The sequence below is a fragment of the Camarhynchus parvulus genome, chromosome 2, assembly GCF_901933205.1.
Source record: "Camarhynchus parvulus chromosome 2, STF_HiC, whole genome shotgun sequence".
NCBI lineage: Eukaryota > Metazoa > Chordata > Aves > Passeriformes > Thraupidae > Camarhynchus > Camarhynchus parvulus.
In genome coordinates, this window is record NC_044572.1 from 99,850,718 (window position 1) to 99,866,299 (window position 15,582).

General features: G+C 38.4%; 1 protein-coding gene across 4 annotated transcripts in view; it reads left to right on the forward strand.

The window, feature by feature from the left end:
• PIEZO2 (piezo type mechanosensitive ion channel component 2) overlaps positions 1 to 15,582 on the forward strand; it is a 286,587-nt gene that overhangs the window by 130,617 nt on the left and 140,388 nt on the right. For all 4 annotated transcript variants that reach the window (XM_030967574.1, XM_030967591.1, XM_030967583.1 and 1 more), the window contains exon 4: positions 2,717 to 2,759. In XM_030967574.1, the coding sequence (XP_030823434.1) occupies positions 2,717 to 2,759 (43 nt within the window). The remainder of the gene's footprint in view (positions 1 to 2,716; positions 2,760 to 15,582) is intronic.

Consider the following 15,582-nt stretch of genomic DNA (forward strand, 5'->3'; position numbering starts at 1 on the left):
CTAGGATTTCATTGAGCACATATGTGGGCATGGTATGCATGTTACTGTTGCTCCTATTAAATGTGAGCAGAAATTCTGGAAGTGCATTATGCTTCATCTCTTTGAAGAATATTGAAGCTAGAGCTGTTAATGTGAAACAGAATTTTTGGAATAAATGAGGATGGTTGGGCACTCTGGAGAAAATATTTGGGAAAAACTTAATTACATGGGTACCAGATTAAGGCATTCTTATAAACAGTCATGGTATTTTTGTGGTGGTGTTAAAAAAAAAAGAAAGCAAAGGGAAGCCATCTTAACTTAGTAACTCAAGTGTAGTAGTTGATTGATTCTGAAAGTCAAGGGGTGAATATTTTCCCCAGTCATAGCAGAAAGAAAGACTGAATTGAATAGCCAAATTCCTGTTGATTTCCTTGGGAGCAGAATCAAGTCTTTAATTCTTGATTGACTCCTTTTTTTATTTTAATGAGAATTATGTGATATAACCCTGTTTTATGTTTTGGAAGCAACGGGTAAGGTTTAAATCAAATAGTAGGTTTTCTAGACTTTTAATAGCGCTATTCTTTTTAGTGCTTCTGTTACCTCAGGGTATTTACTTTTGGCTCTTAGTGTGGGGTAGAAGCTGATACTATTGTGAATGGAATTGGCAAGTCTTAAAACCCAATGTTTAGATCATAAACATTTTAAAATAAGACTCCATAAAAAAGATTTGTTTTTTTAATATGAAATGTTAGTTGTGTTCTTGGCAGGCTTTGCTTCAGAGGAGTCAGATGCATTTCAAAGAGTATTCTGGTGGCCAGCTGCAGCCAAAAGTTTATTTCTAAGCAATGGAGACACAATTCCCTTTCCTCTAAAGCCTTTTTCCTTTCTCTCTCTCTCTCTACCCTCTCTCTCCAGTAGGACTCTATCTATATATTACAAATGAGGTGTAGCCAATCATGGGGTGAAAAATTCATATATATATGAATACATACTTATATGTACATATACATAACAGTGGAAGGCACAGAAACTCAGACCAAAGATGTCAGTACTGGTCTTTGCTTTAGTAAGGGCTATTGAGATTTCTTTTCTTCAACACTCTTCAAATCTTCGGAGTTGGCTACTCTTCCAGAGTCAGAAGGATTGCATAAAATATATGGAGAATTGCTTGTGTCTGCCCTGCCACCTGTGGAGTGGCATAGTCATCTTTTTAACAATGGCTTGATTCATAGGTGCTGTTTGAAACCAGTTACATTCCAGAGAAGAGCAGAATACAATGGGTTTGGGGAATACATTAATGGAGCAGGTCTTTATTTATCTCAGTCATTTATGGTTTGTTGTGCTGGACGTTATTTTTGTTTTTCACATTTATTTGAAATAAATGTGTGAGGGTATTTCTTGTCCTGCTTTAGAGGTGTTTTCAGAGGACTTATTTTCATAAAATATTAACTCAGTGTGATGAGTGTAATGTCTTATGTAGTTGTGCAGGCAGAAGTTTTGCCCCACCTCAGGCAAATAGAGATGCCACAGTAGAAGCTCTCGCTACTCATCAAACAATCCACATTGCTCAGTTGTTCCAGAACAGAATTTAACTTCTTTTTTTTCCCATAGAGTGAAGGTAGAGATTTCTCCACCTTGCTTTTGAAGTCTCTTTCTGCTTTGTGTTTTGCTGGATATGGGCCTGAAATCTCTGCCTGCTTTGCGCTGAATGGGGGCAATTAAAAGTGCTGCTTAATGTCACTCACAGGGAATCTTTTTGTTCCTAATTTATATTTCCCTTTAGGTGATGGAATGCATCAGCAACAGGAATTTTTGTCACTTCTCTGATTTTGAGAATTCAATGAATGACTGAGATGAATCATTCAATAAGAGCTGTAGTTGCTTACACAGCATGCAGTCCTGTTGCATTTCCCACAGCAGCACAAAAGGACAGAGAGCAAACTATGATGCAGCTTCATGTCCTCCTACACATTTGCCAAGCAGACCTGCATGACTTAAGATATTTGTGCTCTTAGTAGCCTGTGTTTATAATGACCTCATAGTAGTTAAAAAAAAAAATGGCAACAAGCTAAAAATCTACGAAAAGCTGAATACTAAATGCCTAGTGCTTGAAGTGTGTGGGGGAGTTATTTTGGAGAAAATCTAGGTAAAATTTGTATTAAGTGCATCAAAAATACTGAGGGCAATTCTTTGGATGAGTCTGGACATTTGAGTAGTTTGTGGGCTGAGTCCTTGATAATTTTGAGAAAGATTCCTTTGCAGCTGTTTGTATGAAGGGTTAAACAATAAGGAAGGAATACATGTTCATGCTTTTGCTTAAAAGTAAAAGGGCTGGATTTCAGAAGGAGCTGTAAAGCTTTCAGCAAGAATCAGGTGAACACTACAGTAAAGTGAAAAGCTGAAATGTGAAGAGTGCATGATGTGAGATGCCAGCTCAGTGCTTCCAGATCGCATTGCTCTAGCAGAGGAGACCACCCTTGGAATTGCAGTGAACTATAGCTGCTCTGCCATGTAAAGTTATGTAGGCTGATACCCCTCTCACTGTTGTGTCACCCAGTGGTAGCTTCTGTCAACAGTTCTCCACTCTGGAGAAAACACGTGTTATTTACAGGTACTTCTCTAGGGGTGGAAAAATCTCCTTAATATACAAATCGCAGCTGCACAAGGAAAGGAAAAGAGTGTTCATACAAAAAAGGTTCTTTACTGAGGGTGTTTGTTTTTTCTCCTCTTTGTGCAGGTTCGACATGGGAGAAAACATTACGGCAGATTGGTTTTGAAAGGTAAGCCGTAAATTTATTTCCTTACTAGTGCAAAAAGGTAAGGAGGAAAAACTGCACAGGAAAATTTACACAGTTATTTATTTTAGTTGATTTAATGTATCAATGACCTCAAATTTAGAGTGGAAGTCATGCAGTGTCATGCACATATGTGCTCAGCTTTTCTGTTTGTGTTCTCTTCTCTTTCCCAAGTCAATCTGAAGCAATTTATTCATTATATGAACTTGGCTCATCATGTGGTTTGCTGGTGACTATACCACATTCTGGTATTAAAAAAGGGACACACCTTTTGGCCACAAGTCTTACTTATGAATGAAAATATTGCTCCCACTCATATTTCTTTCCATGAAACTTCTAATCTCTGACATATGAGTTGACAAAAGTAAATTAAGTTGAAAGAGGTGCAAAGCTGGCAGAGATCTATTTAGCATCAGAGGAAAATTCAATATGCAGCATTCCTCAAGTGCAAGAAATTCTTGCAGACAAACTTAGCCACAAGGTCATCATACCAGAAATACATGTTGGTCTTGTAAATTAAACAAGGCCAAGTCCAGTAAAGAGTGATGTAAAGTAAAGAAGGATTCAGATGCTCAATGTTGTCTTTATTCTTCTACAAAGAGTAAGCAGAAGAATCTCCTCTCCGCTTCAAGTTCTGGATATTGTTGAAAATTAAACACTCAGTTGCTAAGTTTGATGTCCTCAAAAGTTGTTTTTTTTTAACAGGCTGTTTTTTTCCCCCCCAAGTTACATCTACTTTAGTTCCTGATGATCATTTCATTCAGCGTGATACCACAGGACACTACAATAAACCTTTCATCACCCAAATTATGAATTAGCTTCTCTAGGTGCATCTGTTGGCTCTGCTTCTCTCCTTCAAAAAAAAAAAAGTTTTGAGGAGTTCTAGAATGAATTGATACTCTGTGTCTCTGTTTTGAAAGAGAGAATGGATAAGGTCAGCATCTTTTTAGCTGAGTTCATTAGAAGTTCTGTGATGGCAATTTCCAACTTCTGAGATGTTTCAAAACAAGAAGAATCCATGCTAGCTGTGTATATGCAAGGTATATACCACATAAAGGATGGAGAATTATTGATAGACTAAATCACAGCTGAGTAGCCTTCCTGAGAGGAGGCAAATATGTAGAAGGGATTTCTGTGCAGATGCCATTATTGCCACGCTAGACTGAAAAGCAGAAAGGCTTTCAAACGGCACTTCTGCACCTTGAGAGATTGATTGTCACTCTGGGGTTACTTTATTTGAAGCAGCATATTAGTTAGCAGAGATGAAGTGGAGATTTGAGTGTACTTTGCTTGCCATGGTCATAGAATCAAATGTGTTCTCTTTTCAGCTTTTTCAGAGAACTGGCAAGGAGAAAAAAAAGGAAGATAAAGACTTTCATATAGATACAGCAATTAAGATTTGGGATTTTTAAAAATAGTAATATCCATTATCCTACCTGTATTTTTAACATAATATTTTTTATGACAGGAATACATTATAGAATCATGGAATAGCTCGGTTTGGAAGGTGCCTTAAAGGTCATTCAGTTTCTACCCCCCTGCCGTGGGTTGTTTAGAGCCCCATCCAGTCTGGCCTATAACACAAGGTGTGGAGGATCTACAACTTCTCAAATTGGTTGAGTAAAAGGTTAATGAGAAACATATATGTGGAGTTCAGTGTTAACTCCTTTATAGTAATATTTTCTTAATATCATATGTCACTGCTTAAGATCATTACTTTTTTGTATCTTAAAGAATAGCTTCCAAAGCAAACACATTCCTGTATGTGGTACCTGGATGCTGGAATCACACTTGCAATCACAGAAGTAGAAATCTCAGGTCTGCAGATCTCTTAAAGCAGAGAGTTTATTCTGGGGATGTATCACTACATCCTTTTCCTAATCTTATTCTCTTCAGTAGGAATCCCTTTTTGGCCACAAATAGAGAGACAGGTTAGTGGGCTATATCTATGTTAGCTCTGATCCAATACAGCTGTTCTTGTGTTTATTTATATAAACTCTAGGGAAAGAAGCAGCAGAAGCATGTCTGGCTATTTAAAATTTTATTCTCTGCAAGCTTTTGACTTAGGCACACCTGAGTCAGCTTTGAAATATCAATAGCATTTAAATGTGTTGTTGGAGCAAGAACATTCTCATTCAGGAGGGAGGAAGCAAGATTTTTAGATACACAAAAGGTGAAACATGAAGTAATGCCCTAAGGAAGAATTATCTTTGCTTTAAAACCGGAAGGCATTAATTGTTCTCAACAAACAGTTTTAGAGTGCATTGAGGAACAGGAGACATAGACAGTCAGTTTACACTGCAGAAAATTAATCCCATATAATTTACAGGTGATGTCATCTCTGCTTTGTGGCTACATGGTGTTTATTCTGCAGCAGTAGAGTGTTTACATTACTGTTGTCTTCATATCCTGGAAAACAATGTGGCACCAAGAGATCTGACTGCAAGGCTTTTATATAAGCATTACTTGTGAGCTGAGGATGCTGCTTTTCAATGCAAGGGAAATTAAAAATGCTGGAGCTCGAGTAAGGTAGCTTTATATCCAGGAAATGACTGGAGTTAAGAGCTTTTCAATTAAAAGGAGTATATGTGGGTTTGATAGATATAAATGAAGATCTTTATGTTATTGATTGTCTTTTGAGACATTACAAATAAACTAATTGTAACATGCTATGTTAGTCACCACCTTTGTCCAGCATGATCTAGACTGCAGTTCCTGGCTGCAGGAAGAGCATTAAGGAGCAATGTTGAGATTTAGGAAAAATATTGTATTGCATTGTGCTGTCCTATAAGAAACATGGTTTAAAAGGCTGAGCACGTGTGACACTTTCATGCGATGCAAGCTGTCACCTTAATGGTTTTTAAAAAAATCTTCAGTAAGCCAAAGCAAGTAGACTTATAGATCAATAGGATGACTTTTTTGCAGCTGTTAATGTGGGTATTATTGTTCATTATGGATGCATATTACCATGGCATCCACATATGCATAAAAATGTCTGGAAAGCAGTCAGCTCTCTTGTACTTTGTTCCAAACATGACTAAAAATTTGGTTTAGAAAGCATTGTTCATCTCAATGGCTTAAGATTTTTTCAGATATTCAGGACCCAGTGAAAATCATAGGATCATGGAATGAGTGAGGTTGGAAAAGACCTCCTAGATCATAGAGTCTATCCTTTAAGCAAACACCACCTTATCAACTAAGTCATAGCATTAAGTGCCACATCCAGATGTTTGTTGAACACTTCCAGGGATGGAAACTCCACTGCTTCCCTGGGCAGCTGTTCCAATGCTTAACCACCCTTTCTGTGAAGAAATTCTTCCTGATGTCCAACTTGAACTTCCCCTGGCACAGCTTGAGGCCATTTCCTTGTGTCCTGTTGCTGGGAGGCTCACTTGAATTCTCAAGTGGAATAGTTATGAACAATTAACCACGACTGTGCTTGTTTCCTGGCTACTCTGGCAATTAAAGAGAGCTTAATGCACAAAGCCTGTTAAAATTCAAAAAGAAAAAAGATCAGTTCAGTCAGAGAGCTGGTCTCCTGTAATGCAGTCAGTAGTGTCTTTCCAGCTCATGGCCGGGGTGAGGCTTGCAGTGCAGAGCCTGCAAAGAGCCACCACCAGCCCTGGGGAAATGCTCCTGGGGAAATGTTGCCACACTGTGGAAAATTAAAACCAAAAGAAGGCTTTTTTAAACACATAAATTTCTCTAATTTGAGCTACCAGATGAAGTTTATGTCCTTCTTTAGTAGATTCAGTAGTGATTACACGAATGTCTTCTGTTTTTACATCTTTGTTGACCTATAAATTATCTAACAATTTAAAAACTTTAAATGAATTCTATTTGACCTCTTAAAACTCATCATCCTGCAGGGTTTCCAGACTTCCAGTACTCCTCTTACTATGCTTCTCTGGGTTGTAGTTTGTAATGTGACTAGTAAGTTACTCAGCTACTAACAACACTTCTGCTCCCTTTTTGCATTTGTTCCCATGGTGCTTCTCCTCTGCGTGTAATGCTTTACATTATGGTTCCACAAAGCAGACTTAAGGAAGATTTAATAACTGCTATTACATGTGAAGTAAATATCAAATGTTTTAGAAAATATATATTTGAAGAATAACAGATGTGTGGTTACTACACTTTTGGCAACCTTCAATAAGTATGTTTTTCATAGTAAATAGTTGTTTCAAGGATAGAGAAAGGAACTTTTGAGCACCAATTTCACAGTAAAAGCAAATTATCTTTATGAAAATGAAAGAGTTTTCCATATCAAAGATACAAGTTTTATTTTGGACATACTTTAATCTGATTCTAAAATTATTATTTTCACAGTATGCAAAAACTTACTATTAATTAGAAGTTACATATAGTTACATACTATTAATTAGAAGTTACATATACATTAGAAGTTAGGTGACTTCTACCCCGTGTAATGCTAGTAAGACCTCTCTGCACCATACTTAGTACAGAAGCAACACCTATGTAGAAAGTGCACCAGCAGCATCCCAGACTCTCTCTAAAGTAATGCTGAGGGTGATCAGAAGTGAAAGCTGCTCCTGTTCATAAAATACTGTGTATTGAGTTGTGAGCTTGTTATGCTTTTTGTAATCCTTTTACTGTTTCTGAAAAAGGAAAGGGTAGTTGGAGATTGCTAGCTCTCACACTGAAAGGAAAGGGTAAGCAGATAAGAGCAGGGAAGGGGATAAGACTCCCAAGGAAAAAGACCTGAAGATTTCTATATCAGGGCTAGAGCTTGGATATGAAGATTGTCTCCTATTAAGATAGATTTCAGATCTTCTATGTACCTCAGTAAGTCCTCCAAGTGCTCTCCTAAGCACAGGGTGATAAGGAGGCACTCTGCATTGTTTTTATTTGAGGCAAAGTAAATGCAGCAGCCCTGTTTGCCACAGGTAGGGAGACACAGCTAACCCAGGAGCAGGTTAGCTGTCATCGCTGAGAGATGCATTTTTGTTCCTACACTGATCCCACTGAGCAGAGGGATGTCTGCTTTTGCAGCTGCTCCACATATGCCCCTGCTCAGTCTAGCCAGAAATGCTGTGTATGTCTTTGCTACCCCTTGCAGAGACTGAGAACTCAATTTCCAAAACCACTTATGACATACGGTGAGCGCTGGAATACAGATGCATCAGAGGCGCTTCCCAAGCGCCTCCTTCCAGGTTTAGGTTGCTAATCATGAGCCTACTGGTGTGAGCTGTTTTCTCTCTTTCCCCCTGCTTGCTTGGATATTTGGTTGGTGCTTGGCCAGAGTTTCTCTGGGTGACAGGAATAAACAGAAAGGAGAGAATATCACTGGATTCTATAAACATTCAGTATGCTCAGTTCTGGCTTGGAAATCAAAGCACCATATGGTTTTCCAAAGTGACATCCCCCTCTTCTCCCCACGCTCTCTGGTGATTTAGTGTAAAGAATAAATATATGCTTGAAATATAAAGTCTTATCCTGATACCATGCTCCAGTATTTCAAGCCTTTCTTCACATACAGCTGAATCCTTATAGTCCTTTCTTGGGCAAGGCTCCCATTGACATCATTTTGGGAGCATTGCCTCAGCCAGGGGCTGCATGAGGCTGTATGGTCTGATCCTTGAGATGTTATTTTAAAGGAAACAGTGCAGTTCGAATGCATTTCAGAAATGTTGAATAATTTGAGAAGACAAGGAAAAATGGGTGCAGTGGTGCAATCAAAGGGACTTGGAAAACTCCTGCCAGGCACATCTTTCACCATTTTGGAAAATAATATCTGTATTAGTCTGTAAAGTTGTTTTGGTCTCCTGTCCCTCAAAGCACTTAAGCAAGTGCTTAATTTTTCAGTGCCCAGGCACTTACTTTGGCAGGATTCTCTTCCACACCCATACCATCCTTGATGTGCTTCAAATCAGAGAGATAAGATTAATTGATGGCTTGTTTATACTTTCTATTCTTAATATATGATGGCCATGACACTTTTGTAGGAGTTAATGAATGTGAATTTATTCTGCAGTTTTGAATATTCTATGTTTACATGTGCTATTTGAATAATATGGCAGATAAATGTAACATAAGGAGTGGAGAGACAGAGCCAGTTCCACACATTCCCTTGGGAGGCTGTGAATAAAAAAGCAGTTTATTGCTTGTAGCACAAGTGTTGTCTTCTGGGTGATATCTCTATTTGATCATTTCTCTGCCTGGTAAAACATGTCACTGAGGGCCTCATCCTCAACCCCAAAATGATTTTAGGGTTTTTAGGGTTGAGGTTCAGAGATCCCCAAAGGCTACAGCTCCAGCAATGCTGGTGATGCAGAAGGCATGACAAGAGGTGCTGCACCAACTCTGAGCCCCCCACACCTTTCTCATCTGGGCCAAACCTCAGCCTTAGCCCCAGGCTGCCAAACCTAAGTAATAGGTAGGGATCTGGAGGCAGAGGACTACATCAGAAAGTCTTATTCATGTCCTTCCAGCCGTAACACTGCAGGGCTTTTCTCAGGGTGTGATGAACAGCAGATGATTTGTCTTCCCACATGTGTGCACTTGTGTCCAGGCAAAGGGCAGCACAGGGTGCTGAGTCCTGGGAAGATAGGAGGACTGAGGTTGCTTTAATTTAATTCTCAAAGCTTCTCTCTTTTTGTTACTTCGTGGTGGCCAGGGCTGTGGAATTTGTGCATGTGTGTGCTGAGGTATTTGTCTTGTTTATAGTGTAGGAAATGGGGAAGAAATGTGTTTTCAGTTTTATTTGATATATTCTGCATGCCTGAGGTTCTATCTTAAATTGAGTTTTCTTCACTGCTCTGACAAAAAGCTAGACTTTGAAATAAAAGTCTGAGTTACGGAGAAAGCCAAAATAAAAATTGAATTATATTTGCAAAGAAAAAAAAATGTTTAAGAAGATATGAGGAAAATTTAATTTTTTCACCAACAATGTGTCAACTGAAATCTTTCAGTCCATATTAAATAGTGAAATAGAAACAATTTAAACCAGTTAAACCTTGTTTTAAACCAGTCTAACTTACCTTGGATTTTATTCCGATGTTGACCTTTGTTCCAGTGTTGTGTGTAGTCAGTTCAGTGTGCTCCCTCTGATTCCCTGTTGCAAACAATACTGTGTATCAGTCATGCTGAAGTAGCCCATGAAGAAATTCTGGGAACAGTTCAAAGCTGCATCCATCAAGGGAGATTTGGACTGGACATTAGGAAGCATTTCTTTACCAAGAGGGTGGTCAAACTCTGGAACAGACTTCCTCAAGAGGAGTTGATGCCCCATGTTTGCAGTGACTTGTCAGCCTGCCAGAGTCATTTGGACAATGCCCTTAATAACATGCTTTAAATTTTGGTGGTTGAGCAGTAAGATGAGATGATCATTGTAGCTCCCTTCCATCCTCTCCCTCTCCCTCTCCCTCTCCCTCTCCCTCTCCCTCTCCCTCTCCCTCTCCCTCTCCCTCTCCCTCTCTTCTCCTTTTTAAATTTAAGCTAGAAGAAAAGCTGATTTTTGACAGATGTCATTTTTGTAAGTTTTGCAATATACTACCCTAGCTTTTGCACAATAAACACATTTCGTCCTAGCAACCATGTCACAGAATATTTTTTAATATATTGCTAGTGATGGTTTTGTAGCCTTTGTGTAGCATACCTGTGAGACTGTAAAAAATAATTCACCAAGGGAGACTTTTTTATAGAAGCTTTTTAGATGGTCACCATATGGCTAAAAACACTTAGACCAGTAATTGCTTCCTTACTTGTGGGATTTTCTCAAAGCTGTCCTTATTAAGAAAAGTGATAAAACTATCACAAAATATGTAAACATTCACTAAAGTAACTTCATTTGTTTTGAGCAGATGTAAGAGATTTTTTTTTTAGTTTTAACCCCCCATCTTTATGTTTAAGTGGCTGTCATAATAGTAATATAAACAATCTCTACCTAAAATAATTACAGTATTCATTGCTATTCTCTGGTGTACATCACTGTAATATGCCAAGAAAGGAGTTTCTCTGGGTTGATTGCAGCTGCTTTGACATCTTCTTTTTAAACAACTTAGAAAGCAGCAATGTGAATTTTCTAAAAGTCTGAACACACAGTCCTTAATTATACAAGCAACTCAGTAGATTTCAAAGATATGTCTCATGAGAGTAAACATTATGGAACCAAGGCAAAAATTCATTGTTAGTGGTATAAATAAATAAACTAGTTTTTAGGGAATATAGTCAATTCTGTACAATTTAGAGAATTCTGAACTCTCTAATTTAGAGAGAATTCAAGCATTAAAAACCCAAGGTGCACATCACACTGGGTAGTCCAGAGGAAAATCATGTAAAAATCATGTAAAAATACAAGTAAATCATGTAAAAAATACAAGTAAAGCACACTCATGTGATGACTGGGTTTTAATCCTCTGCCCAGACAGGCTGAAGTTCAAGAAGCCACTCACTTGTGAGAAGCAGGACAGTCCTGCTTCCTGTCCAGCCTCCTGTGCACCCACAAGGAGAGCTGGTGTGCAAACATCCTGGAGGCAAATGAATCTCTTAATTGTGTGATGTGCCTGTGATAAATCTAAAATTCAGCTGTGTGTAGATGAGAAGATGAGAAGCACAGTAGTGTTATTAATTACAAGATGCCTTATGAATAAGAAGGTTCCTCGCTTTTTTCCTTTTCTCCTTTTCTTTTTTTTATATTTTTTCTGAACTTGGAGAAGTCCATCAAACAAACCTGAAACTTGAAACTCATTTATTTATCAGCATGGCTGAAGTTTCCTAACATACACCATAGTGTTTCTCTAACAGTAGAGCAAAGGTGTGTTTAGAAGCCAAGCCAAATACTTTTATAAAACCACTTTTCAATGCGTCCAGCACTGGGGATAGCTTTTGGGAAAAGGAATAATTTGATAGGCCAGGACAAAAGAGGGATTATTGTGTGTTTGTCCCATCCTTCCAGTCTTAAAATTTCTCTCTGCTAGAACAGTTTGGACCAAAATAGAAATTAAAATTTTACACTGCCTCTAAGAAGGTGTTTGGTACTAGATACACTCTACTGAAGATACCAAAGATGTGTACATTTCAGTATGTAATGTTGTTTAGTGAGAAACAAAAAATATTTTTTCTTTTTCCTTGCTGCATTGGTTTCTTCTTTTGCAGATATAAAGACACATTCCCTGAAGTATTTTTATGGCTTTTCTGCTGTTTTCTAACTTGAAGTAAAAAACAAGTAAAGATTGGATGCCAAGAATAGTCATGAATAGGTTCAAAGTGGAATGATTTAAAATTACTGTTATTTTTCTCATGACTTCTAACATTTAAGAGTGAAGTTGCTTCACATTTCACAGCTTCTCTTCATAGCTGTAAGGGCTGTAAATGGATGTGTGTATCTTTGTAAGGAAATGTTGGTGACTGTCACAGTCACATGACTACAGAAGGTGAACATTTAGAACAATTTTGCATCCCCAGTAAAGCTTTTGAAACTATCAAAGTGATATCTGAGCTTTGCAGGACTCTTCTGCAACGCTCATAGTGTAACTCCATCTCAGTCTAGAAGGTGAATGGCTTTAAGCTAGCTTTTCTGCAGCATGCCAGCCTGATTTCTGCCCTGTGAGAGTGGATCAAGAGACTGTCAGAGATCTGATCCTGTACAATGCAGACAGCCAAGCTACCAGGGTAGGAACAGCAGTGCAGATTTTATATTTGTTCCACATTGCTCTGCACACAGCAGCATATCTGTCATCCTCTGCATCTGGCATAACTCCTTCCCTCCCCTCCTACTGTCACTGCAGTGTCATAACATTTCTTTCTTTTTGATTCAGCATGTAAAAAACTACTTTGGTTACTTTTCATTTATTTACAGTCTTCCTGTAGCTTTAGTGTATGTGTGTGTTTGCCATCCCACTGCTATGTGATGACATTGGCAAGTGATTGCACAACCAAAGATTAATTGCTGCAGCAGATGCAGTTGTGAATGAGCAATCAAATCAGTTGTAACTTTTAAATTAAAACTCATCAGTGAAGAGGATAAAGCTTGTGAAAGCAAAAAACGAGGATAAAAAGTTATACAAAGATATAATGATAAAGCCTGATGTAATTAAAAGGTGAAAGAATACATTTTTGGGTTCTGTCACAGTGGTTTTGCACATTCATTTCATAATTTTCTTTTGGCTAACAAAGTGGGATTTTTAAAGTAAAAATCTGATTTTTTAAAGTAAAATACCTATTAGCTGTGCATTAAATGACACTCATCATGATACGCTAATTACAACAACCCCACTGTGCACAAGTCCTCAAATGTATTTAAAGAGTGGCCAAATGCTCCTCTCTTTGAGAGCTCTGGAGATGTTCAGAGTGACCAGAAAACTTAGAGAAATAGAATCAAGTATATGAACGGCTTTTCTACGTGTCCAGAGAAAGTAGCTGAGTGAACAGAAAATTTTAGCAGACGTTGTATTACACAGGAAGATTAGTATTAGATGTTCTGGGCAAATGGTGAGCTAATATGAAATAGCAGTGTAAAGTGGTGAATAGTTAATCAGAAAAAAATTGAGGAAATTTGTGAGGTTTCTTTCTTTCTTTCAGAAAATGACGTTTGTGTTGAAAAATTAATCTAGCCCTGGAAGACAGCTCTGCAGGATAGGGTTTTTCCCATTTTTTTGACATGAGTAAATACTCTGTACTGACTATTCCAAGCAGCTCGTAAATATTCATTATCATATGCATATGATGAGAAAAGTGGAATGGAGATGAATACCCCGAGTTCACTGGGGACTTTTGTGGTCTCTGCACACTGTCAGAACACAAAGGAATATATGCTGTTATTGTGGAACCTAGATGAATTACGGGAACTTACTGAGAAGCCAAGTTTTCCCTTCATGGGCTGCCATTCAGAGGAGAAAAAGACATGTGGGAGGAGAGCATTGCAGGGCTCAATGCTCACATCTGCTCCAGTTCAGTGCTGCTAGAAATTGGATCAGTTGGCCCCCGTATTTCATTTCCTTCGGTAATCTTGACCTATAATTTATAATTGGTATCAGCTGATCATCTGGCTCTCTCTTTCCATAACAAAATGAGTGAGCAAAGAACTTTATCCTTCTCTTTACTGTCTGAGAGATGATAAAACTTTGAAAGACAAAAATCTCTATTAAATTTTAATGAAGTCTCTGAAGCATCCTCTTAGTCAATCTTATTTTGTTGTTTCTGTTATGCCTTGGGTTTTTTGTTTTGGAAACTGCTGTAGGAATCCATGTGTGTCAAGATACAACTTTGTCAATCACATTATCATTATGACTTTTTTATGTGTTGTATCAGCTTTCTTCAAGGCTGAATTTCAGGTGAAGCTGCTTGGAGAGGACCTCTGGAGAGCAATTGCTGAATCAGAAATAACACAAGTGCTGCTACATTCCTTTGCAAACTCATGCACATAGACCAGGCCTTCAACTGCAGATGCTGCCTCAGTCCTTTCTCTGCTCTAAGACTTCCTCTGGTAATGCTGGTCATCTGCAGAAGTACAGTTTTACAGAACGACTCAGGGAGGCTTTTTAAGCCGTTCCCATTCCTCAGTCACTGGGAATGGTACAGACTCTAACTTAGCAGCTTCAGTTTTGTGCACGTTTTCAGAATATTGATGGCCCTTTCAGTTTCTTTGAGCAGAAAGAGGGTGATTCTTCTTGTTAGTGTGATCAGCCAGAGGTCTGAATTCAAATAAGCAAATGGATTATTTTAAGGTAGAGCTCATTGTAGCCTATGGCAGGAAGAGGGCAATAATTAAAATTAGTGGTTTCAGAAAAAAAGTAAGAGATGTGGTGCATTCAATATTTCCCCCTGTATGCAGTGTCAGTGCACCTCATTTTGAGCACTATATGCCATTGTGGGCCCCACATTTTAAGAAGGATTCTAAAGTCCTTTTTGGGAAGAGGGCAACAAAGCTGGTGGAAGGGCTGGAAGGCATGTCCTGTGAGGAGTGTCTGAGGACTTTGGCCTTGTCAGCTAGTCAGAGGCATCAGGACAATTCATTTAATAAGATGCTTTAAATTTTTGGTCAGCCCTAAAGTGGTCAGGAAGCTGGATGAGAAGATCACTGTAAGACCCTTCCAACTGAGCTGTTCTGTTCTATTCTTTTCTATTTTACTTGGAGACAAAGATTTTCAAGAGAGAAAACTGTAGAAGGAGTTCAACCAATCTAGCAAATCCTCGCAGTGCACAGTATGCCTGTTTTCATTCTGATACTTCTCTGCCAGCCTCTGCCACAGGGGTGTTATATTGGCTGCACATTTATGACAGGAGAATTCCCAAATCACATGATGGCAGCTTGTAATCTTTTTTATGTGACACTAGTGGTTAAACAAACAAAAGGGCTTAATAAGGTGCCCAGGTGAGCCTTAGATAAAACTAGGGAGACAAATAAGAGCCCATGAGTCTCAGGGATGTGAATCAAATAGGTAAATTTACTTTCTGTTAACAACTACAGCATAGGTGCAGTCAGCAACCCAATGAGATTAAAGGGAAATGAAGCCTGAAGTAGAACAGGATTATTTTTATTAACTAAACAAGAAAATTATTAATTTCTACCACACTGAAAGCAAAAGCTGAAAAATGTGTGATTATTACTTTGCCGTTTCTTACAGCATGCTACAGTAGTCTAGGTACTTTGCAAAAAGAAGAGTAACTTCATGTCACTACAGACTAAGAGATGCTGACAAATAAAGAAGTATCATGGAATAGAAGGAAGGAAATGATGACAGAGCAGTCTTTGCCTAAGGTTTCATCATTACCGTTAAATTGGGTACCTCAGATATGTCCTCATTGCTAACTGCATATGAGGAGAAAATTTCTCTGTGCTCGGGCA